Genomic DNA, 26,808 nt, shown 5'->3' with positions numbered 1-26,808 from the left:
GAATTAAACAGGCTGTTTTGGTCACTGTGCCTATATATATATATATATATATATATATATATATATATATATATATATATATATATATATATATAATTTTAATTAACTTGTAAGTTTTTAAGTTATGCAATTAATTAAATATACATTCACTATGCATGCTGAAGCCTGCATTTCCATTTGTTCTGAGCTATGGCAAATTGAATTGTTTTCCTCTCTCCATAAATCAAGATTGTACGCAGAACGATAACTTTTTGTCAAATTCAGCTCATAATAAGTTATCTACGTTTCTACTTACAAAAACAAATTTGTTATATATTGAAAGTTTGTAATCAGGGGTGGGTGATATGGCAAAAGATATCACAATACTTTAAGGTATCTTCAAAATACATGATATGCATCATAATATTTAATTTTTCTGAGGTTTGATAAGTTGGAACAGACAAAAAGGGAGCAGTAGTGTCACATTTAAAAATCAAAAACTGAATACAATTATTTTTATTCAACATTTAAAATACTGCACTGCATTTTAATATAAACAGAACTAATTATGCTCTCTTTGTATTGAAACTAGCAGAGTTGAAGTTAACACATTAATAACACATTAATATGGTGGATTATTAACATCACTAATTTATTTCATTGCTGTTGATGAATTTTCTTGGTGTGACCCTTCAAACCATCTTTTAAATTGCAATCTTTAAAATAGTAAGATGTTCCATTGATCGCTCCATTGACAGAAGTTAATGGCAACTACTGCAGTCCATGAATTCTTTTTATCACTGGAGGACTGAATGCCGGCAATATCAATGAATTGCGATAAGCTACACAAACTAATGCAAATAAACACAAGTGTTTTAATAGTTTGCCAGCCCTAAATGAAACATACACTTGGTCAGTGTTCTTTAAGTGCAGACCATGATATATATTTCTGAGGACATCTAAAATATCCTCAGAAAAGCATATTGTGGCATATTATAACGTAATTTATGTCAATACCACAAAAATATAGTCATATTGCCCACCCCTATTTAGAACCCATACTTTTGACAGAACGTCTCTGCTTGTTTAACAAGCTTTTAAAAAGAAATGATTAATATCATACTGCCTTGTCTTTTGTTATTTTCAGTGATAGCTGTAACTTCTAAAGATATAAAAAAAGATACATTTCGCAAGTTCAAGGTGACCTTGATCTTTACAGCAAATCTGAATCTGAACACAAAGCTCCACGAATCAGCCTGAATTATTACTACTGAGCAAAGAGCTTGATTCTTCACACACGCCAACCAAGAGACATAAAACATTCTAAATGCATCATAAACATCTCAGAGAGTGAAGCAGTGATTAGCCTGTGACAGAACCACACCTCCCACAGGGTTGAAAGCAGTGTTCCTCAGTATGGGACCGCAACTCATAGTCATGTAAGTCTGACCCAAGCCCATAAACTTCTGGATCTAACATCACTCCGCTGCCATGAGGTCAGCTTCCAACTCCTTCCTCCGCCTTACAAAGACGGGACCCATTTTTTTCCTCTGGTCTCAGGGTGAGAAAAGCCAGAAATAATGAACCATTGGACTCCAGATTGCACATCAGGTTCCACACGCGTCATTTCCATTCTGCAGTGTAACGAAAGACTGTGAAAAACACACTCTTGAGTGCGAAGGCACCAAAGTAAATATTCAGTTTTTCCTTTCAATACTGCGTGATCAGATTAGGCCTTGTATGTTTGTTGAAAGTATTTCATTTCAGTCTCAGCCAAATAAGGCTTAGTATGAGGAGACGCTTGCATTCAGGAGAAAGGCGTCATGTAAAATAAAATCTGAGGGCTGATTAACTCTGAGAAATCAGATACACTGAAAAATTTTTAAAAAGTTCATATGAAAAAGTTCAGAAATGTTCTTGGCTTGGATGTAGGATTCTAGGAAGAACATTGAATTGTATATTGAAATATAATGATATATTTACATTATATGGGGGATGTGTAAACTTTAAAAAGGTTATTCACACTCACACATCTCATATACAAACATGTTTTTGTAAGTTTTGTAAAGAATTATGCACTGAAACTGGAACTAAAAGTGATTTATCTACAGCAACACTTGAAAGAACATCTTCAGTGAGTGTATTGCTGGCAATAACAAAAGTATGATGCAATTCAATATGAATTATTCCTCACTCGTAACTCGCTGAAACCATTATGCAGTCATATGCAAAAGTATGAGCACCCTGATCAAATGACATGTGAAAACAGGTTAACACAGCCTCTACAGAGAACACACTTCTTAACATTTTAATGCACAATCACTGTTTGTTGAATTTAGCATTTTGGGAAAAAAAAAAACATAAAATGTGATCTGCGCTAAAATTATGGCACATTTTATAGTTCCAATATGTTAAACTCAGAAAATAAACAGAAATTATGCACTAAAAGCACATTTAAGTGTGTTCTCTACGGAGGATGTGTTCATTTATTTTCACTTTTTTCACAAAATCAAGAATTTGACTGGGGCTTTTCAAATTTTTGCATGGACTTCTACATCAAAAGTGCACAAAACCACATTTGTGATATTTTATTGATTGAGATTATTAAGATCTGAATTTAACAAAAAATAATTGTGTGTAGTCTTATTTTACAGAACCGTCTTTTGCCAAATAAAAAATAAGCCAAAAGTGCAAAGTAAATGTAATGCAAATCAAATATAAACATAATCCATAGCTTCTTACTATCTAATAAGATACATAATTATGTACTTAGATTTGAATAGTATAGCAAAACAACAGTAATACCTCTTGACTTCTAAGGGTTAAATGGCTACAAACAAAGCAGGACATGCCAGCCCTGATAAGTGTAACAATGGTGGCAAGAGGCACCGGTGAACACGGGCTCACTTTGGTAGCGTCTCCACCCCGTCTGCTCACACATTTCTACAGCAAATGAAATTAGTGGGTCCGTGTGCGAGAGTGGAGACTCAAATTAAAATCACGCAATGCCTTCCAATCATCTGAAGAGCATCTGGACCCACTGAAGGCTCTCAGCACGTGCTCTACGTGGCAACAGAATGGCAATATCACTCTCAGACAGGTAGCAACGTCATACGCGACAAACAAAATGAGTTGGAGAAAACACATCGTAATGAGATGTAAGATAAGGTGCGACATGGGAAGGAAGTGATTTGAAACCCCATTGGGAAACCAAAACTGTGGGAGGCTGATATAATACAACACCAATATAAGACATGTACCCCAGCTCTCGGAGAAACAGCAAGCGTGGTATGCATGCCGGGATTACTGGGACAAGAGAGTCATCGACGAAAGATTATTATCAGTTCAGTGGGGTCGCCAGAGGTGAGGGAAAAGACATCAGAGAAACGGCAGACAATGAAAAGGGGGTAGAGCTCAGCTGAGCCGGGGCTGCGGCCCAGTCTAAGCCATTTCATCCCTCATATATCTGATATCAGCCCTTAAGACGCAGTCAGCGGCCACGGTAGACGACTGGCGACAGGAAAGAGAGAGAGACACAGAGAGAGAGAGAGCTGGGGGAGGGCCATGAATCTGAGGGAGGCCCCCGCCTCCTGTAACGTTCTCACATTCACACTAGATCTCTCAGAGAGAGCGAGAAGACTTCAGGAAGGTGTGTGTGCGTTTGTTTTCTTACATTTGCAGGACATTTAGAAGGAAAATCAAATGAGAAGCAGGGCTGAAATACAATGTGAGGACCAAATAAAGGGCTTTTTACAAAAGCCAAAACTTCCTTTTTTAAAACTGAAATAGCAAAATAAATTCTTTTCGCTTATCACTACCATAATAAAACGTTCTCTCCGAAACGGAAACTTTACACGAGAAAGGAAAATCGTTTTTAAATGTAATGTGCGTTGTTGTGTAATAAGAGTTGAGACCATTTCTGTTCGTCCATTCGTCACAAAATTCTCACACAATTGTAAGTACTACTGTCATTTTTGAACAACACAAAAAATTTTAATCGTAAAAAATGGGGTTACGAGTTTTTTATATGACAGCAACAATATATAATACATTCAGGACATAAATATGAGTCCTTGTCCAGGCACTATATATCAACAAACTCATGTGTATGTGTCCTTGAGATCTATGAGTTCTAAGAACACAACGTATCCAGCTGTAGTTCATGATTTACCTGCTATCTTTATATGAACTTAATGTTAATCACTCAGCAAAGCCATTGTGAATCTGCAAATGCTGACAGTGATAAAGATTAAGATGCATTGCATCCAGACCCATTTTAGGTTACTACAGCATGCCACCCTCATCTGCCTGAAAATATTCAGCCCCTCAAAATCTTATTGGTTACCCTACATCTGCAGAGTGTGGATCAGCGGTTCTATTGGTAGGCCCTTTTGACCACTCCCACCGATTTCCCCATTTCGTGACCTAGTTTAACGAAGTCTACAGTCATTATAACATAGTAACAAAGCTGTCATATTCTAGACCCTATTCACTAAAGAATGAAAGGGTGATGTATATTGAATAACACACACAACCCAAGGTAAGTGACATCCCAACACCAACGAAGCAATTTTTCTATCAAGCCAAACACAATAATGGGCTGCTGAAAATAAACAGTAAATCTCCATTTGAATTATCTTTCAATTAATTTAATAGAGTAGAAAAATTACAAGTAACACAATAAAGAATTTAAGTAGTCTATTCAGTTTCTGCAGACAATGCAGTAAAAACCTACAGTAGACATGTGAGCAGTGTTGGCTAAGCCATTTAAACATCCCATGTGCATTGCGTGTCTGCACCTCACCAAGTCAGCTCTCACTTCCATGTGACTAAAGCCATGGTCACGCATACTAAGACCACTTTTTCCTCTTACAGCAGGTTCTCTTTTAGCCTCAAATCATTTCTGATGCTCAAAGGAGCATAAGAAAGGACAAGTGAGTGAGTGAGAGGCAGTCACGAAAGGGTTGCGTTTAACCCTTCACTATCTGTGACTGTCCAATACTTCACTAATAAATAAAATGAAGAGAAAAAGAAACAGCAAAATAGAACTTACTAAAGTATTAAAAGTGAAATCACCTCAAAATCACTTTGCTGGCTTAAAAATTCATTAATAATTTTTAGAACGTAAACATATTTTGTTTAAATGTAGGTAAAGGAAAATAAATAAATTAGTGCTATAAATTCAGCAACAGACATTTTTATACACAAAAACATGAAAAAACCTAAAAATGAAAGGGTTTAATTTAATTTCCCCCCAAAATTAATTTTATAATTTTACCTTAACAATAAGAAAATGCACTGATCTAACTAAATATCAATGTAACTGAAAAATAAATGTAATTTTAAACACCAGTGATATAAAAAAAAATGAAATTTCACTATTTTCATATTTGTATGCAAAAAATAAAATATATAATACAACAGGAATAATATAAAAAATGAAAAATAAAAATATTTTATTTTCTGTATCATTTTTGCAGGGGTGGGGATTTTATCTAAATCATTTTTTCAATCTTGCCATAATTAAAATTAGAATTTACTGTAAACTATTTTACATCTCTTTGATATGACATTTTTTACACTTTTTCACATTGTTCTTGTATATTGCTTATGTAAGAAACTCCACGTTTAAATGATTAAAAAACATCGCGGCATGACTAAATTTACTTGTTCTGCTTCTTTTTTTTCTTAATCAAACTACAAACACATATTCAACATTACTTTAAAAACATACACAGAATATTTCACTAACTCCAGTAAACCATTTCTACACTGTCCACATATTGAACCCTTCTAGTGGAGCTATACACAACCACAAAATTGACTTTTAATGTTATAAAATGGTTCTGCTCAACTCCAGGGAATAACAAGGATAATAATTCAAATAGTAAATTACTGTGAAGAAGTATGCTGTGTACATGAGGACACTGAGGGCTGGTGATTTGGAAGGCTGGAGTTGGGTCTACTCAGCAGAGCGGAAAAGGCCAGTGGGCTTTAGGTGCAATCATAAAGTTGCTTTATTTGTTTCCTGAGCACATTTGGTGCTTATGTTTCCATCGGAAGTCTTTATAGGTTCTCTGCAATATTTATGCCAAGGACAGATGGTTTCCTTTACATTACAGAGCCACTTTTTCTGACTGCTACTTTCTGGCTTAGCCTGTAGAAAACTGTAATGTAAACTGAACATGATGTTATTGAATTACTATTGGTGAAACTATATTTTTAGTACGACCACACTGAAGGCTCTAAAAATCGGTGTGAAGTAAGTAACCTAGTTAATAACAACTAGGTACTTATGTAGACACTATAATCATCAATTTCATCTAAAAAAGATATCCAGCAATTTCGCATCTGCCAAAGAATTGTAAAATGCTATGTATCATGTTATGTGTGTTTATTTTCTAATATACCTTTCTAAAATAGTATAATAATAAAATTATACCTTAATAATATATTCTGTCTCACAGAAAAGACTGGACAGGACAGTCTAATTCCACTCATACTTTGTCATCATGAGGGAGGATTCAGTTTCAGTTTCTGGGCAGATCAAAACAGTATCCATGAGATATCCCTGAAATATTCAGTACAACCAGAGTTGTGTCAGGCTGCTTTGAAACAGGATGATCCAGGTTAGCGGCTGTCATGGCTCATTGTTTGTGAGACAAAGCCGAGTTGTTCGGCTATTAGCATCTCTTTGTAAAGGCTGCACCAAGGTGTGATATACATCTGTGAATCAAACCTATACACATTCCTTTATCAGTACCACATCAGGAATGAAAAAAGTAACAAAACACTCCACATAAAAGAAACTGCAAAACTTTTTTTTTAATTGTCATTAACCCCATAGCTATACAGTTACTTATACTGCTAACTTACATATTCATTTTATAGTAGTTACCAAATAATTCGTAGTAGTTTCTGAATAATCCTAAATAACTGAAATAAGTTAAAACTTATTAAGGTAAATTAACTGAAAAATAAGTCTACAGCCTACTAGTATTAGAGGGGAATTCCAACAATTTTTCAAAATGTTAAATCGTTAAGGCCTAAACAAAGTAATTCAAGTGGTTTGATGTGAACCAGTTCATTGTAGAGAAAGTTACCTAGTCCGATTTCTCGACAATGGTAGTGACAGGAACCAAGGGTCAATGTTTTTAATTGTCATTAACCCCATATTTATACAATAATATATTATCATTTTATTTACAATCCAAAATGAACAGTGAACCTACATGTGTCTTCTGAGTTTTTATATATAATAATAAATCCAGAAAAGTCTCTGTACTTATCACACCCTGCATGTACCTCTAAACCATGAATGCATTTGAAAAAATATGTTTTAGGACTAAAACTTATGCTAAAAATATTGTAAAACAATGTTAAAAGGAATATTAAGCTACAGTTTTCTGTGAGGTAGCATTGAGAGGCATTAAACACTTCAGATGTCTGGTTCCTATCACCACCACTGTGAACACCTGGTACTTGGTAAGCTACTCTAGAGTGGAGCCTTTTACATCAACCCACTCTGAATGATTTTGTTTACATCTGGAAAGAATCCCTCTGTAAGATTAATAACAGAGTAATAAGTCTAGAGTTTAAGGTGTTGTGTTGTTTGTCTCTTACGAAAGTATATATATAGCTCTATAGCTAGTCTTGAGTAAATGGTCTTTGCTCTAAACAGCATGACTTACTGTATTGCTAGAATGCTGACCGTAAGGTCAGTCTATGAAGACGGAGAGCTTTGATTGACTGGACGCTGACACTTTGTCCCATCTCTGTGTCAGGACCTGTTACTCCAGATGCCCTCTCCTCCCCACCAATGTTTTCTGTCCCACGCACGCGATCCCTCTCTTGGCTGCCAGCACTGCGCTTGTCCGCCTTGCCGCTTCACTGCACCCTCTCATCGCATTACTTCTGCTATTCTAACTTTTCCATCAATTATGCACAAGAATAACTGAGGCCTGGCCACAGCGCAGGCATAAAGGAGCCGTACAAGCCTCCATGATTCCAGCGCACGCCTGCGTCTCCCCTCTACCAGTGATACGAGTGCCAGGACACCGAGCAGCATACTGGCACTGCCATGAGACACTCGTAAGCGCGCCATCCACACGGCCACTCTAGCATTATAGCGGCGCTGCCTGCCAACACCCAGTAACAATGCTAGTGGTTTTATGTAGTCTTTAAAGCTATGCAGGTCACTTAATTTTTTAGGCCCTTAATTAGTTATTATTTCAGTCTAATTGGTTTTGGAGTAAATCAAAGCCAAACTTTCACAGATCAACGCACTCGCTTTCACACAGTGATAATTAAACTTAATATTTGATATTTGGCTGATAGTTTGTGTTTGCTGACAGCACAGCATCAAATTCGGCACAGATTAAAAAGGGGAAAAAATACCGCTCCTTGATGTGCCTAAAAAAGCACACGCCTGAGGAGCCATCCCAAATCTGCCGAAGCTGTTCCGCTCGAGAAACAAAATGGAGGCAAGTTTGGAAATGGCGGCTTGCACTGTCTCCTCACCCTGTCTCAACAAGAGAAGAGACACTCCTGGAGAATGACAAATACAATACAACTCTCATTTCATCCCATTTTGATAAATATTGAAACTCGCGTGTGTCAGACACAATCGTTGAAAGCGTAAAACAACTGAGGAAAAGGGAAAGCGCAAACGGACAAAAAGCGAAAAAAAGTAAGTCAAGCCAAATGAAACACAGCTCTAAGACAAACCGTCGACCTCAACATTCCAATCATGGCCGTCCTGACCTCATTTTCCACACATCGCGTGTGAAGGTTTGTTGGCTAGACTTGAGATCACAAACAGCTTTTAATATTTCATAGATCCCAAAGCTCTCAGAGTACTCAGGTTCGATACAAGAAAATGCTCTAGATCTTTCTCTACTAGGCTAATAAGTCACATAAAAGGTTCCTGAAAGTCAGACAAAGACAATGAGAAGAATATTTATGTACTAATGTACAGGTTTGCAAGACAGAAGTGACCTTCAGTTCATTCTCCTTTTAGCTGGGAAAAATATAACTGTCCAGTCAATGACAGCTACAACATGAAGAGGTGAAATATACTGAAGTTCAACATGAACTTACAGCATGAAGAGATTAATTAATGCTGAAGTTCAGAGGTATTCAGGGTTAAAAAAAACATTGTGCAGTCCTGAAGAAACCCTACCTCATAAGCAGCACTTGGCCATATCGTTAGAAAACATGACATAAATAGAAGAGCAATTAAGTGAAGCGCCTCTGTTTTTCATTAGGTTTTAATTAACTGCTCAATAAAACTACACTAAAGTTCCCTTGGAGGCATTCTGTTTATAATAAAAGTCTCAGTTACCAAAATAAAGTTCAAAACATGATGTCACCATAATTCTCTGCTAATCAGTATTTCGCAGACTCAGTAGAAGCCCTATACACTGTCATTATGCTGACAAGACAGGGCTGCCAGCGTACTGATTGACGAACAGATTCAGATCGGTGCTAACACAAAGGATATAAAAGGCCCATTCGTAAGGGACCCTGTGGTGTTTTTCAAAAACTGAGTCAAATATTTACCTGCATGCCAATCTACGATCATCATAGTATGGCGTCTTTGAAAACCTCACTTCAAAATCGCCCAATCTATTGCCCAAATAAAATGGATGAAAGCACTATTTTCAGTATTCATGCAGGATTTCCAATATCAGTTGCCTTCAGAATAAATGGACAAGAATACATCACTGAGACATGCCTATATCACTCAGATTTCACTCAGAGAAGCAGTGACAGTGTTTTTCTCGCTTGCTCCCATCCTGTCCCCTTTCCTCGTTAACTCTTTCGAAGTCAGTCCATTTTTATTAGCTTAGTCTGTTGGACAAACGTTTCCTTCATTATTTCCCATTGCGATTAAACGTGCCGTGATGAAGAGCACAATAAGCTCTCGCTCGGGCGCCACTCTGCGCTTCCGTGGTAATACAATGTGCAAAGCAGTCGTTACCACATGCAACATTTTCCTCCAATGCTTATCAAGCGGGCTTAGCTAACTTTAGGGTCCTTTCAAGAACTTTATCGGGGTCTTTAGGGACCGAGACTGATGAATATGAATGGCCGGTGAGGTTGTGGCTCACTGGAGGAGAGAGAGAAGGGTGAAGGGGTTCAGAGGAAGTGTTTTGTGTCTCTACACAATGGGCCGATGACCTCTTAAGTCCTTTAGAGTCTCTCTGTTAATACCTTCACCCGGACCTTCAAAGGCCCAAGAGAAGCCATTTCAACACTCGCATTTTAAAAGTATGAGCAGTTTACCAGGAGTAAACACGGACGGATGAAAAGCATCTGTCACCAGCTAAGAGCCCCATGAGAATGAGGGATCACTAAGGCAACCCAAACAATATTCATTCAAAATAACCAAAAGGGGGCTGCTAATTTAGGGAAGACACCAGCAGCTGCTGAAGAAAATGTACAAATATTTCTGAGGCCATGTGACAAATGAAAACCTACATACCTTTTAGGAAGGGTTTAAAAATTTCAATATAATATCTAAAAATTCTAAGAAATTAATGTTTGCCACTTGGTCTCTTTTGAGGGTCTCCTATTTGCTGTGTTTCATGAAAAACACTGAATTATCAAAACCAGGAACTTGCCCATTTTGTACTTTTTATAGCTCAGTTGGCCTTGTTTATAAGATTGCTACTTTGCACAAGGACACGCTACTTTGAAACCTTTTGGTCTGAAATAAAATGAGGATTTTTTCTGAACAAAAGCAAACTGCATAGTACATAATCAGAGCACTGTAGATTCAAGACATGCCATTTTTAATACAAAAAATATTTGTAAAACATCTAACTGAATCTTGACCTTAGAACTGAAAATCATATCTGAAAATATATGCACCTATTAGCGTAATGGCACTATAAAAACAAAGCAGAAGTAAGAGGTCAGCCACCTCTCAGTATGTAAGGGGTCACCAAACAGCAGGATGTGCTAGTCACCCCGCAGGAGGACTTTCTCTTGGCAGAGATCATTCTTCTGACACCCCATGTCTCTTGAGACAGTTCCAGCACTGCTGGACCAGCCCTTCAGGGTTTTTTCAGGAACAGGCTGTGGGACAGTGGACTTCGACCCCTAAAGGCCCCCCAATTTCTCTTCCCTTTTGTTTGTGGGGGCTGTGCCACTTCCAGACCGTGTCTTGCCCCTGTTGTATGGCCCTCCATATTCTTACATACAAGCCCTGTGGTATGCCCTTCCCGTGTGTACAAGCTTGCATACTTTATACCCTGGCAAAGATCCACTAAGACATGAACAATGGCACCCTTTCACATAGGTCGGGTACTGGCTGGGAGAGGACCGAGGGCCTAAAACCCGGTCAATATTTGTATGCAAGTTTTTTTGTTTTTTTTTTAATTGAAGAATCGAAGCGGAACCAAGCAGCAGGGAGCCAGGAGCGACTGAAGAGGGAAAAGCAGGATAAACAGGGGGAACAATGCTAACCGAGTGCCATACAATACCACCAAGCAGCTATCACAACATCAACTGGCCACAAACCGCAAGAAAAGAGGGGGCTTTGTGTTCTAAGTGGAGATTAAGACTGAGCCGGTACATAAAGGAAAACATTTGAGGTCATTTTGCATAGCGCTTAACTAAGGATGTGCATCAGCTGGGGGTTATGAGGTGGAAAAGAGGGGGCTTTTCAAGAAATCCATCACATTTCACATTTCTGTAGAGGGCAGATAAAGACAGGGAAAGTGCTGAATTAGACCCTTCAGAGAAAGTGTACGTCACATGCGTTTCCAAACTAGCTGTGGCACTCTTGCAGACCAAGAATTAAGCAAGTTTGCAAAATTTGAAAGGAAAAGTGTTTCCCATCTGTTAGGCAAAGCTTTGAAAGGCATTATCTGAGATTAAAACAGCACCACGGAAAAGGTTCTGCTCTCCAGAGATCCCTCTCCCCAGCTGTTGAGTACTTAGACCTATTCCATGGATCTCTTTGATGGGTTGAGGTATCAGCTTCCATGGCACCACATACACAAACAGCCAGGAGATTAAGAGTGGAATTCAATACCGATTCTCAACAGATCCATCCTATCAGCAACAAATAAACAGCTCTCATTTTCAACGTGTGCCGATTTCCTTAAGAAAACATTCCACCTAATTGCCTAACAACTAACAAATACACTAACAATACATTATTTCATCTGGTGGTATCCAAGCATAAACTATTTCTTTCACAAACTGTGAAGGAAAATGTAAATAAAGAAAAGAAGGAATAGCAATCTCTATTTCTGAACACAATATCTCAGAGAGAACACATTTTAACCTAAGAAGTTGCTAATCTAAATAAGAACTAGAAGACATTTAAGAAAAAGGTGCCAACTCGAATTAACCTGCTTTGTTATTGCAAGTGGCCTGGCTGTATTTTCAAAAAGCTGAAACCCAGTGAAGCCTGAGAGACCCAATGTAAAAACTTGCATGTGAATGGCTGAGCTTCTAAACTCTAAAACTATAGGAGCAGTTTGTTTCTAAATCCCCTGAAGAATTTCTATACACTAGACTAGAGTGAAAACAGTGGCAGTTACCACAAAGCTGTTTTTTTCTACAGCACATGACTCCCATGTTTATGGAATGCACATTAGGACCAAGATTTCTCTTTTGTATTTATTTTTGGGTTGGATTTGTGTGTTTAGACAAGCTACCAGCTTGTGGTCATTTTCTAAAAAGCAAAGAAACCAGAAGGAGACCAGATTCCATGTGTTTAGACTTAAGTATAGAGGAAATATTTTATCACTTCGGGTTTTGTGCACATATTAATAATGATAACACAAACATACACTTCATTTGAAATGTGGTCTTTGAGGGCCTAATTGAAATGTTATTATACCTTTAATCATTAAAGAAAAGCACTAGTCCTTGACGTATAATTACACAATTTAAAACTGCAATTAAATTCATTACAATGTATGCGATCACATTCTGCCACCAACTGATGCACTAGCATTTCACAGCATGCCCGGCTAAAGCTTGGATTTGATCTGTTTCTAACACTCTTTCTATAGCCTGCAATTTCTGCACATTAATGAGCTACATTCAAAGGAGGAGATGCAGCTGCTGTAGAGCAAAAGGACTACGAGATCCAAGACTTTTCATCTGAAAGGCTAAATAACTACCCAATAAAACACAACTCTTTGATATGCTCAGGAAATGAATGCTCAAAATGCATCTATCATCTTTGTAACAAGACTACTTCAACTGTAAGGTCAACGTTATTGAGATGAGTTTAAAGGCCTGGTGCGTAGAAGCAGCATTAGAGACAGTCGATCTCTTTGGTAATGAAAACTGCAGAGAAAGTGACTTGTTTTGAGGGACATTATAACCACAATCGGGGCCTCAAGGTCATGACTGACAGTGCTGCTACATTATACAGCATGGCCAGATTTGGATTAGGCCACTGAGTGAGTGCATGAATGCGAATGAGAGACACTCATTTAGAGTAACTCATTTATTTACCAGAGGGGCCTCATTCTGCCTGGACAAAACCCAGGCAGGGTGCCTCTGACACAGACACATACAGTACCCCCACACAGGCCTAGCCCAGCCTCACAGGCAGTGCGCGCCCTGGGGCTGCACCCTAACCGGAGCCCAGCACAGCCCCGTTTATAGTTAACGTGGGCCCAGCGCTGTTAGCAGTGAATGTGTGAGCTCGGCATGCGCTTCCCTCTCATGAGCATGCCCCCGGCTGGGCAGCAGGCCCTGCTGAAGGCCACTCCGAGCCTCGGCCATTGTGCTAGCTCTGCATGGGGCTGGGGCACAGGGCACAGAGAAAGCCCCATGGCAACTGAGCAAGGAGAACGGGGAATGGGGAAGAGTTCATTTTCAGAGACAAACCATGGTCCCCTCCAAAGAACACAGGACACTACGCCTGCCATTTTAAACATGTTCTCAGGGTCGAACTGTTGTACCGGAGATCCACCGTAGTAGGGGGTCATCGTAAAACGACAAGACGCCTAAGAGTTTAACAATCTACTCGTATACCTACGCGTATATTCAAGGAACAGCACATTCAGCTGAAAATTAGGCCGATAAGAAAAGAAATTTTCAGTACAGTAGAAGCTCAGTCTCTACTGAGTATGTTCTTTTTTCCTGACGTAACTTCAGAGGATTCTAAATCATGAAAGCACACAGCTCTGATCTGATCAAGACTGCATGGCTGGAGAGATTTTCTTAGACTTTTAGGCTTCTTTTGAGGTTCCACAGACACATGCACACTATAAACCACTCTATAATTCAGAAGGGTACGACAAAATCCCACCCGAAGCCACAAGGAACACAAAACCTGACCAAGTGCCAAATAAACAGCACCAACAGACAAGGTCTACCACAGGTTATTAATAGAAATGAATGAGACAAGTACTTATTTAGCTTCATAAATATGATCTTATATAAGCTTGACAAAATCTGTGAGCTGATTCTCAAAGAAAACCATAAAACAACACGGTTTTAAAGTACAAGGGCTTGAGACCAGAGAGACCTCTGACAGGTGTGTTTATTAATATTCATCCTTAACATTAAAACGGCACTTATATTTGAATGAAACAATGTTTTGGCATTACACAGATCTAATCAAGCACTTTTATTTGACATGTTTAACTATTTTTGCCATAAATATCACTTATGCTCCTCTGGTTTCAAGCCCTTGTTATATTACCAAGGTAATAATGTACACGGACTACACCTGATAGCAGGACACTGGCTAATTCATAGAAGTCCATTGAAAGAATCAGCTCAGAATCTTTGACTACTAGTCTAACCTTGGATGGAGTCTCTGTAAGTTCTCCACCTCAACCGTGCCGTAAAACATGTTTCTTAGGGTCAGTGTGCTAATAATAATAAGTCATGGCCTCTATGCACACATTTAGGCATAAATGCACAGCACAGAGGGTCCCTTCAAACCTCTCCTGATAACTATCACAGGAGCCCATAAGCGTAGGTATCAGGGTAAATCTAGAAGTGGTTTTAGATGACACACTGGGCGGAATAGGGGGCTTGCGCCATGCTGATGGACACTCCTGTGGTCACTCACCTCGGATTTGTGCGATTCCAGTAGACGGCATAGCGATCCGCCACCACCTTGGAGGCAGGCTCCTGACCCAGCACGCACATCCACAGGAGGAGGACGAGAAAGAGCAGCACTCCCACCTGCGGCATCGCTCAAAGTCTCACTCTCAGTCCCGCTTACGGCGCTTAGGCTACGGCTGGACCTCAGGCTCGAGCAGGCAAAACAAACGCCAAGCCAAACTCACATCGGTGGCCCTTTTAACCCGGGCTTTTTATTCAGTACCTCCACGTGCGAAGCGGCTTCTATCACTAAACAGCCGCATAAAATCGCTCCCTCCCGCTGTGAGAGATGACAAAACCTCCAGCAGCGTCTGTAGCGCCACAACCAGCTAAGTCAGAATGGAGAACGGATGAGGAAGATGTTGGATTAAAATGATTTAGTGTTGCTTTTTTCACTGTATAGTCCCGTATGAGTGGCGGCGCATCCCTCCTCGATCAGCGCAGCTCACTGCACAAACACGAACATTTCACTATCCAGACCAAAAACTGTCGCTTTATTCTTTTTTCCGCGTTCCAGCGTCGTGAAGGCCAACCGGCAAAGTTTTCTCGCGGATTTAAACACTCTCCTGTCCAAACTGGTCTGAGGAGAATAAAATGCTGGAACTGAAGAGGTTGTTGCTGAATTAGTTTTGCTCTGTCCGTCCCAAGCTGAATACCTGCTCCGTCTCTCCGTCTTCAAACTGTCAGCGCTCTCGGAGCTGGAGAAAACGGACAGAAGTGACCGCGCACCACTCACGGCGAACTGTACCTTCAGTTAGTCACCGACCCCAGTTAATGTGTGGAAATTAAACGGGTTAAACTGCCGGTGCCTGAACGAGGCGCTGTAACCTGGACGGTTTAGCCGGTAGAGTTGGTCTGAGTGAAGCCGCGCTTTCTCCGCACAAGCCGACTGACTTTCCAGCCATGAAGTGAGTGAGCGCTGCTGCTCAGACTCGCAGGCTGGTTCCACAGCTCCGCCCCCCGGAGGAAACCAGCCAGTCTCTGAGGCTGAACAGCCCGCACGCGCTGAAGGCGCGATCGAAATGTGCACGTGATCAAATGTTTTCGTGTAGTCATGACAACTGGAGCATTTTTGAAATCGTTTATTTAAAAAAAATACATATTAAAAAAAATAAAAAAAATAAAATAAAATATATATATATATATATATATATATATATATATATATATATATGCATAAAAGGTTGGCTTGCCTCAAATGATCATGTGACCAAGTTGCAACTGGTCATTTTTGAAAAGTGTTTATTTTATATATTATTTTTCTTATACAATTCGTTACTTAGCATTTTTATTGTTTAGCTTGGCACCTCTTCCTTCGTTTCCTCAAAGGCTGGATCACTAGACACAAGTTTATGTCACTGCTGTGGTAGTGAATCCTGCAAGGCATCACAATCGCTGTGTTTTTACATGACTCTTAGGAATTTGAGTAGGAAAGTGCAGAGAATAAAAGGTGCTAAAATTTTGCAATAGATTTTGGTCAGTCAGTGCTAGTCAGTGCTACAGTTCCCAGCTATCGTCAGATATTTTCTCTGTGGAAATAAATGAAGAAAGTTTAGGGAAACTAAACTGATGCAACCTAGCTAGCTAATGCTAATGCTAATGCTTCTCTCTCTGACTGAACACAAGAACCTTTAACCTTCAGTTAAAATAAATCACTAGGACTACTGCTAGGGTGACACCGTGTCCATAACTAAAAGTGAGTGCCCAAGTCATACTAGCATATTTGATTTTTAAGAGTTGATAAGGATCCACATGTACCTTCAGAGCTGGGAAACAAGAAGTTTCCAAACTCAGTGAAAAACTGGGAGCAGTCTTGGGGTCCTCCCACATAAAATATGTATGGGAATTGCAAAATAACAACAGCATTATTGTGTTAAATGCTAAACAAAAAGTTAAAATATAACGGTTGGCCAAAAAGGAGAGAGAGAGAGAGAGAGAGAGAGAGAGAGACATTTGACAATAACATTTTCCAAGGGGCGTGGCCACGTAGTTGTTGTTAAGGGGGCGTGGTCTTTCACGCGATTGGGTAAAATGGATGTGCTGACGGAGGTTGAACTAAACTGATTTTTCTCTATTTATCAAACGACCAGACTCATGCTTTGCAGATTCACCGTCAAGGGGCTTTGGGGGGCGTATGGTTAACAAAACAAAACCAGAATGAGGCTCCTATACCTTACTCACAATTCAGTACACAGCTAAAATCCTATCAAGTGAGTAAACCGTTCAGTTACTCAAATAACAATAAAATATTCATAGGCTACATTTGTTAGTAAATTAATTTGCGGACGTTGCGTGCGAAATATGGCAGAATACGTTCAGAATTCCCTCATATTAATAACGCTAATAGTACAGAATGATAGTCTCATAACACTGTCATTTTGCTGGAGGCTCCTAACAGTTTTAAAGACCACTGGAAGTGACATCTCGAGTGTGTTTGCCATGTGGTAAAGCCCCAACACGCCCCTCAGTGGAACGAGGGAAAAATACTTCAAACTGCTACTCTCTCTCTCTCTCTCTCTCTCTCTCTCACACACACACACACACAAACACACACACACACACACACACACATACACACACACACACACACACACACACACACACACACTCTGCAGAATAAGGAGCATAGTAATATCATGTTATAAGCATGTCTACTGTGTCTTATTGCTTAATGTACATTAAAAAGAAGTCAGTGATCTCATACTGTGTTTGTTTGGACTGGCTGCTCTGGAAATGGGACATCCTGCATAATATGTCCCACCAGCACCCCCAGTAGACTAATCCGTAACCGATACTGTCTATCGTCCGCCAGACAACGGAGTCTTTTTTAAATTAGAGACAAAGGAGCCTTAATGTACACTTGTAATCACACATGCACACACACACACACACACACAGACTGAGACTGGAGGTGGAGATTGGGTTTGGGAAATAAAGGAGATTATGGGCAGATTAAAACTGTTCGTGCGTTTACTGCAATATTGATGTACAACAAAAGCAGTTGTCATCAGACACCCAGTGCGTTTGTACTGTAAAGGACGTTGGCGTCCTTCCTCCAGATCCTCATTCCATTAGTGAGGGATAAGCTGTGGGTAATCACATAATAACTGCACAATTTGAGCACCAAAATCCTTGAATACATTTCACATCCCTCTGATAAGCTTCTTCGAGAGAAAATATGCTCTCTAAAGCAATTCTCTGATTATTCTTGCACTGGGGCGAAAATTACATATGAGATCTATCCCTTAATAAGAGAATTCACACACATATTCAAGTGTGCCTGGAAAGTCCAGCAAGACATCCATGCAGACCCAATTCAATCCGATATTATTTGTAATAATTTAAGAAAAATAAGCATGCCCCAGTTTTTCCACTTCAAAAAAAGTGTGTTTTGTGAAGCTGCTAAATTGCAGTTCTGGTTTTGGAGAGTTGAAAACCAGACGAAACCATGTTCAGTGCTTTCTCCTCTCTTCCCAGTTCTTCAGCTCCACATGCTGAATGTCCCTGCGCTGTTCAGCTTACAGTGCTCCCTGCTGAACAAGCCCCTTCTGGCAAAATAAATGTTTATCTCTGGCCTGGCAAAACCATTTATGTGTCTGTATCTTAGCGAGCAGAACCTCTAATGTGAGTGACTCCAGCTGGATCCATGAGCTTTCATGTGGAACTGGAACGTGTGCATGAGGCAGCAGGGCATCAGAGACGAAAGAGCAGAGTTCAGCAGTGTCACTAGAGAGCGAGAGAGAGAGACAGAGAGAGCAAGAGACAGGAAGTGATGGATGGAGGCTCTGCTTAGGTCACTGAAGGCATGAGAGTGTGGAGGAGTTCGGCTCGGTTTAATCATTGATTAGTTAGACATGTTCCATGTGATCACTGATAATCGCTGATCCAGACTGTGATAAGGTCTCCGCAGGAAGATCGCAACCATGTCTTTGTAATTGTGAATGCAAGAAGCATCAGTACAAAATGGATTAAAAACAGCTTTAGCAATAAAGATACTTTGAAGTGAACTAGAAAATACAGTCCTGTAAAGACATCTGGTTAAATCCTTAAATTCTCAGATTTATTACATCCTAAGGCATTATTTAGCAGTTACAGGGAAAACAGAGCAAAACAAGTGAGGAATGGAAGTCTGGATCTGTCAGAGGCCCCTGGTTGCTTAAGGAGTTGAATATAATAGCATTCACATAAAAAACAGTGGTGGCCATGATTATTGGGTAGTAACACTGCATGTAATCTGGGTTACATAATCTGATTAGAAAAATCAAGTACTTTATGTTTTAGTACCTTAGTATCTATTTGAAATGAGATGTAATCAGATTTCAGTAACTTTTTCATTTATTTTTAATTTGCTTAACAGTGCCCAAACTTGCATAATAACTTGGCATGCACAGTTGTATCAGAATCGTACAGCTATTGACAGATAACTGCTTAAAAAATATTGACAGAATTGGGCAGATGTTTACATTTGAGTGATATTTTATATAAAACATTAATGTATGTATTTGTTGTACTCCAGAAAAGCAGAATGTTTAAGTAATGCTGGACTGCTATGCTAAAATATCGGCATTTTAGTCATTTTACTACATTTATAACCTTCTAGGAATAAATGTTACATTTCTCCATAATACTAATCCAGGTTGACATACTCCCAGTTTCTACAGTTTCTAAACATTCATGTGTCAACATCAGCATCAGTAGATACGTGCACGAAATCTATTGGATTCAGCATTGGCCACAATCCCCATATTGCTGCATCCCTAATAATAAATATGTCATTATGACTATAGTATTAACAATAATTAAATGTGGTTTAGGGAGAAAGAAGAAAGGAAAGGATATTAAGATGGTATCTTCAGATGCTTCAAACGTTATAGAACCAATTTACCAATTAGGAAACCAAATAAACCAGTTCAACCATCATAAGAAATCCAAAAATAATCCTAAAGATGATCATACTCATCTGAAAGATTATGTTCCTCATAACATTTCAGTCATCTAATTTATAATCAGTACCCAATTGCATTTCTTTATTAATCTACGTTTTTAGTTTATCTCTAGGTTGATGTGCTAGATGCTGATAATATGCTCTGCCCAGCTGTTTTGTCATGTGTTTTTGTTGTATGCATCTCATGGACCTGGCTTGTTAAGTTTAGTAGGCTGAAGGTTCTCCATGAGGGAGAGCTATTAGTGCTCAAATAGCTTTTGTATACATTATTAGAAAGGAACAACTTGCATAAATAATTGTTCGGGAAGCAATTGACGTTATGATATGAGGAACATTCCTTACGTCAGCTAGATTGTGGATGACCACAGACAAAAATCAGCAGGATTGCTGTGGAAAAGTGGAACTTAGCATCAGTGAAACAGTATGAATAGGGCAAGGCGAGTCCAGTATGAGACTGGACCACTTTATTAGAGTGATGAAAAATGGTACTGCCCATACAGTTGGCAAAACCACAGCAGACACTGCTCGCCATACACTGCCAATTACCAGCGTCACCTCACTGAATGTGATATCAAAGACCATGATGACTTATCAAATGCAGTGGTATATAACACTAACTGGGTGCCTTAATAAACAGTCACCTAAACTGCAGTGGAAAATGAATTGTGCATCTCCTCTAGAATGCGAAGAAAAGATCTTATTTCATGCAGGATAATGAGGTGATAAAGACTTTTAATAACTAATAATGCAAGAGGTTATTTTCAGACTGCTGGAGATAATTTTACTCTGTCTGCTCAGAGACGGAGCCCGAGGGCCTTGCAGAGTAGCACTAAGCCAGTGTCTGACTCACACCACTTGGACTTGTACAAACACATCTGATTTATTTTTGGTGACTGTGTGTGTGGCACCCCCCGCTGACCTCTCTTATCTTTAGGTGACCCCTGGTTCACACACATAAGGCATCTTCTTCTTACAGACAGCAAGGCGTGCGCTGGCCGCATGTTTCTGCTTCCAGCCTCTCTGCTGCAGTGCCCATGACCCACACAGCCTCCCCTGTTTAGGCTCATTGTATGGAAAGTGAGCGCTGCTGACATCGGAATGCCGGGTATTTCAGAACGGGAAGTTCTCACCGTAGTTTAGCGTTACCGTGGAGATGGCCCGCGCCGCTCTGATCCGCTGTGGACCGAGCAGCTGATAGAGCCAGATCAGAAAACAAGCCCTGGATTCATTCAGCCAGCTTGGCTCAGCTCATATATTAGTTTCGAGTGACTTCATTTGGGTAATCTCAGTCCCTGAACACATTCTCAGATGTCAGCCCCACAGATAAAGAAGTGCAAGTCAGGAAGTCTTACAGGACTTTCTTCCAGCTTCTACTGTATCAAACCCATGGGGATCTTTAAACTCAAGCTAACTAGCAAAAAATTTATGAGAAGTAGAGACAGTGAACGAAAGTCCAGTGAAATACGTGTGTGAAAGCAAGTAGATCCACCTGTGCCCAAAACTGTAAAAATATGACATTGCAGATACAGTAGGTCTTTGCATTTAAGATTCAGCAACAATTATAGTTAAGAGCCTAACTAAACCTTTCATCCAAATCCTTAAAAATGCCTTAGATTCCCTGAAGTATCCCTGAGATTTTAAAGCAGCAATTTCGAATCCTGGGCTTGGAATCCACTTGCCCTGCACATTTTTGTGTTTTGAAATCCATGCACTGCCCACAAAAATCCCATTTAACCGAATGAGAAATTGTCGTTTCTTATTATCACTCGTTTTTTTGCCGAAATGCATGTATGTATAGTGTATTACTCATTTCAAATGGTATTTATTTTGTATGCATATGAAAGGTGAAGTGATAGATCAGGTATAGTTTTTTGTTGTGCAATCAAGCCAACATTAGCTTCATGGCAAATTTGTTGCTCACATTTCCAACCAGCAAAGTGTTGAATAACTATTACAGTGTAATTCATCTTAATAATGTAGCATTTTAACTAAAAAAAACCCCATCATGTATATGTAGCGACTCTAATTTTTGGTTTTCATTAGGTTCAACCCTGAAGTTTTGCAGGGGCACCTAGATAGATTAGATTACACCCTGCAGGGAGACTCAGGACCTTATAGGCCTTCATAGAAGACCTAATAAGTTCTATGAAATAAAATAAAATAAAACTATACATCTGTAATTTTTAGTTAGAAGAATCATAAATGCTGTTTTTAAGCTTTGCGAGTATTGTGGTAATACTCTTATTTCATTGTTAAATTTTGGTTGGTTGGTTTAATTTTGGCTGGCTCTTTCACTGGGTAGGACTCCAGGAGCTGAACTAAAGGCCTAATGTGTCAGATTAACCACTAACATAATTAAGAACTGACCCTGAAATCAACCAGTCATGTTCTGATTTCCAAAAGGTAGGACCAATTTTGTGAGAAAACAGTATTACTCTAGGCCTTCTGATACCTCACTGGCTACAAATACATGTAGTAGCCTAACTAATGCATTTCAGTAAATGGAAAACAAAGGCAGCTCTATGCCAGGGTTGTCTACTAAAAGAGACATAGTAAAAGTACTACAAGATATTTTGATAGATCTGTTACGTGCTTTGAATAAAACATGTTGAATGTGTTTCACAAGCTTAAAATGTCCCATGTTTAATCTAGAACAGCTAAAAATTATTAAAATGAATCACAGTTAGCTTAGTGCTAACATACTACTAAAATCCCAAGAGGGTGCTAGCAGAAATTAGCATTATTATTGTTTTTTTTTTGTTGCTTGTTTATGGCCTGAAATTGATGCATAGCTCTAACAGTCATGGTTTAAATTTCTGCCAATGCTCTACAAGGCTTATCCTGCCTAGCAACAGCGGGCGGAGCGTGGATAGATCAGTTTGAATGAAAGAACACATTTGTGGTGTTTTATTGAGGTGCAGTAGAGCAGAGAACATACGTAGGACAGGGGTAATCCAGGACCATGACAGGGAAACACTGCTATAAAAGCCTGCTATTTCTATTTTTCTCTGCATGGCTACATAAGCTGGCGACGTAACCCCGGTAAATGCTTGTGTTCAGAAGTCTTTGATGGGAAGTGTTTCTGTTAAAGAAGGCACTTGTTGAGGACAGGCCTATGGGGAACAGGCAGTTTGATGTAAGGAGGAGTGTAAGCTCTCGCAGATGTAGAGCAGATCTAAGAACTCATGTGCGAGAGAGACAACAGCGCGCTCCCCCCCATCAAACGAAACCAGCCGGGATTTCCCCAGCACAGGCAGAGATCTAGACGTGACAAGGTCTGTGGCAGCACAAGGGGGAATATACTGGGGAAAAAGGAATGTCTGGCTTCATTTCCGAGAGATACCTGACCCTCCTGCGGGAGTCGCTGAACATGAATGAAACAGACGGACGCATTTCAATGAAGTCGGAGGGCCAGAGGTGGCCTTTTCCATTGCTTGAAAAGACACGGTCTGCTCAAGTCATTCCCGGCATGTTCTGGAGCATGTGATTGACAGACTGATGGGAAAACAGTCACTTTGGAAAAGAGCTTTGAAGTGGCGATAATATCAGCAGGATACTGGCTGTATGGCCTCAAGAACAGAGGACACTAGTGTAATTACAGCATAGAGATTGTTTGAAGATTCTTTCTTGTGGTTGTAGCTACTTAGCCATCAATCCTGTAGCTGGGAAATCTGTTGGGTTCATTGCGGGTCAATTAAGATGGATCCTGGAAGAGGATAATATATCAATCACTAGCTATGCAGAAAGATTCTCATCTATTGTCACAAGCGCTCACCAGTTATCCCACCCCCCCACCAGCTAACTAGATCTGACCTATCTTTTCCCCATTTCCAGTCTGAAACATACAGAGCATCTTTGATCCATTCAATAAAGTTATTATGCCACATAGAGCAGTGCGCAGCTGCTTTCTCATCGCAGCCATGTCACGGGTGAGTGATTATGGAGACTAAGCCATTTCATCTTTCGCAGAATTCTGTGGCACAAGGTGACCACGGCCCGGCCATCTAGCACCGAACACGACAGAACGGCAAATGATCAGTGGCATCAACCTGGGTGCTGTCAAAAGCCACTGTCGAAAGCTGCTGTCGTTTCTCTGAATTCTCGGGCCTCATTACAAATGTAAGAAGTAAATGTCGTTGACACGCAAAGTTGATTTATTGGTTTCTGGATGTGCCTAATAGCTTCCTTATTAAGATTTACGATATCTGTCGCTCTTATGATTAATTAGTTTTCCGGTCTCTTCTAAGCACAACATTTTAGCTACAGAGTTCAAAGCAGGGTGAGTGTCCACTAGGCCCAGGTTTTTGAAGGCCTACAGGTATTAAAAAATCTGTTACACGTTCTGGTATTAAATAATAATGGGCTTTTCTCTTGTTAAAGGCTAGACGGGCCTGTCTGTCAGCTGTAGGCTGTGGAGCAGCGAGCCGGTGTGTGAGGGGCTCGTGTTGGGCTCGGGTTGGAGAGTGTCAGGGGTCACTGCCACACTCCTGATGCGTGGCATAATAATGAGCTGCCTCTTCACTCACCCTGTCAGGATGCATTAGTGCCGGAGAGCCTCACTCGCTTTACAGCTCGCCTTCTCACTCAGACGCACACATTCACACGCGCTCACACCCACACGCTTCTTCTCATGCTTTGCACCTCTGCTCTCACTCCACCACCTGCCCCAAACCCTGACAACTGATCAGCTTGTTTTAGTTTAAGTGTGCATCAAAGTTTAATTGCCTTTTAAAATGGTGAATTAGGTCTAGTCCAGAGGAGGGTACTGTAGTAAAATGTTTGATGAATTTGTCCTGAGGATTTTTTATAGTACTTTTACTTATACAGTACTATGCAAAAGTCTGAAAGAATTGAGAAAATTATATTTAAAAAGCATTTTAATTTGACAGTATGTGATTATTTACGTAGAAAAAATACAAATAATATTAATACAGTATGTAGCGATGTCATGTATGCCAGTGTGTTAGCCATTAAACCATTTCCAAACCTCTCCTCGAGGAAGCCCTGTATTGACTGTAGTTGCCATCTAATAGCTGCTTTGGTTAATAAATCATTCATTAAATTGAATTTAGATCTGCTGCTAATGGAATTTAACAAATCTACACAATGACTGAGGGGATCAAGGTAAAGTCTGGAACCAAACCTGTGCTCTTTGAAATAGCTCACAAGATATCAAATATTTTTTGGAAATATGAAATAGTTTAGTTTTTACTTTCATAAACACACTTACTGCCCAAATAAACAACTTACCTCTGTGCCTTTTGCACAGAACTGTATATTGTATATACAATAAAAAAATATATAATTATAATTATAATTATAAAATTATTAGGAAAGTAACTCTTTTCCACTTCTTTTCCAGTTCTTTTTTGGGTTCAGTTTTATGCTTCTATGTTGGTTCAACACTGAGGTTGTCTTGTTTTTATTCATACGTATCACTTGCAAGTTTTAGCATTGTATTTTAAACCAAGAAGAACAATAGCACCTAACAAACTTCATCTCCTCTTCTGATCGATGCTGGGTGTGCTAAGAAGTTACACTGAAGTTCTATAGCGAACTCAGTGAGAATTTTTTTGACCTTCTATGTTTTAGTCCTGTTATGATGTTATTGATAGATTAAACTCTTAAAAATTGCCACAAAGCGTTCTCTGAGAGATGACACAGATGAACCACGTTCAATCCCCTAAAGAGTCATGTTTGATTTGTGAGCGTATAGAGCTTTTAAAAGGTTCTATAGCAATTTAAGGGTTATTCCTAGAACCTTTACATGATGTGGAGGATCTTGAAACTGTTAAGAGGTTCTTCACATTCTCACATCTCATTTACAAAGACTAGCTTTTCGTTGAAAAGTTTCTTATGGACCAAAAGTGGTTCTGCTATGGATTTGCATACCCCTCGCAGTCTTTTTACCCATTAGGCACCTTTATTTTTAATTCTACACTAATAAAGGGATGCACTGAGTTTACTTGATTCCAATGTGTACGCCATTTTCACACCATGTGGACATTTATCCTGATGTTTACTTGCTTTTTGTGATAATTGTATTGATGTAATGTATTTTATCCATGTTGAAATGGTGCACATATTTGCAGTATACAATATTGTGTGCATTATCATTTTATTGAAGTAAAATGATAACGCACACAATATTGTGTACTGCAAAAACTAGAAAGTTTAATCTCAGCTTTTGAATCCAAGCCTGTTATTCACTAACTTTAAGAGGTTATATCCAGTAACTATGATTAATTATTCCACTAATATGATAGAACTACTAATAGTACTATAAAACTAACATATCATCACTGTCATTTGAAGGCAGGTTTAGGCTACTCTAACGCAGAGTTGAGTATTAACTAAATACATTCAATCAGTTACATGTACTATGGATTTGTAGTATTCATAAGTATTTTCAACTGACATTTTACTTCTACTCAATTATATCTGAGAGGAAATGAATCTACTTTTTACTCAGTAAAGCTCATTTTAGTTGTTAATATTAATTGACTAATTCATTTTTTTGTTGTTTAATTTGATTGTTACATTTCATTTTGTGATAGCATTCTTCACTTTTGAGGATTTTCATTGTAGTTTAGACCAAGAGCGCATGGCAAAAAACTGCTTCCTACATGCTGAATGTACTAATAGGTTCCACAGAGGTTTTACAAGTTACTCAATATAAACCTGCTACTTTTGCATTTCAACTCAAGTTGCTTTTTGGAAAGGTACTTTTAATTGTACTTGAGGCCTTATTTCACTAAAGTAACAAGATTTTTACTTGACTATTAGGCTAC

General features: G+C 39.3%; 1 protein-coding gene across 1 annotated transcript in view; it reads right to left on the bottom strand.

Annotated features, from left to right (window-relative positions):
• efna5a (ephrin-A5a) overlaps positions 1–15,992 on the bottom strand; it is a 56,758-nt gene extending 40,766 nt beyond the window's left edge. Inside the window, exon 1 of the mRNA XM_036588679.1 lies at positions 15,038–15,992. Coding sequence (XP_036444572.1) covers positions 15,038–15,162 — 125 coding nt within the window. The 5' untranslated portion in view covers positions 15,163–15,992. The remainder of the gene's footprint in view (positions 1–15,037) is intronic.
• Between the last annotated feature and the right edge of the window lie 10,816 nt (positions 15,993–26,808).

This window comes from Colossoma macropomum, unplaced genomic scaffold, assembly GCF_904425465.1.
Source record: "Colossoma macropomum unplaced genomic scaffold, Colossoma_macropomum, whole genome shotgun sequence".
In the NCBI taxonomy this organism is placed as follows: domain Eukaryota; kingdom Metazoa; phylum Chordata; class Actinopteri; order Characiformes; family Serrasalmidae; genus Colossoma; species Colossoma macropomum.
Note: the sequence above shows the minus strand (reverse complement) of the source record. Positions and strands in the feature narration are given on the sequence as shown.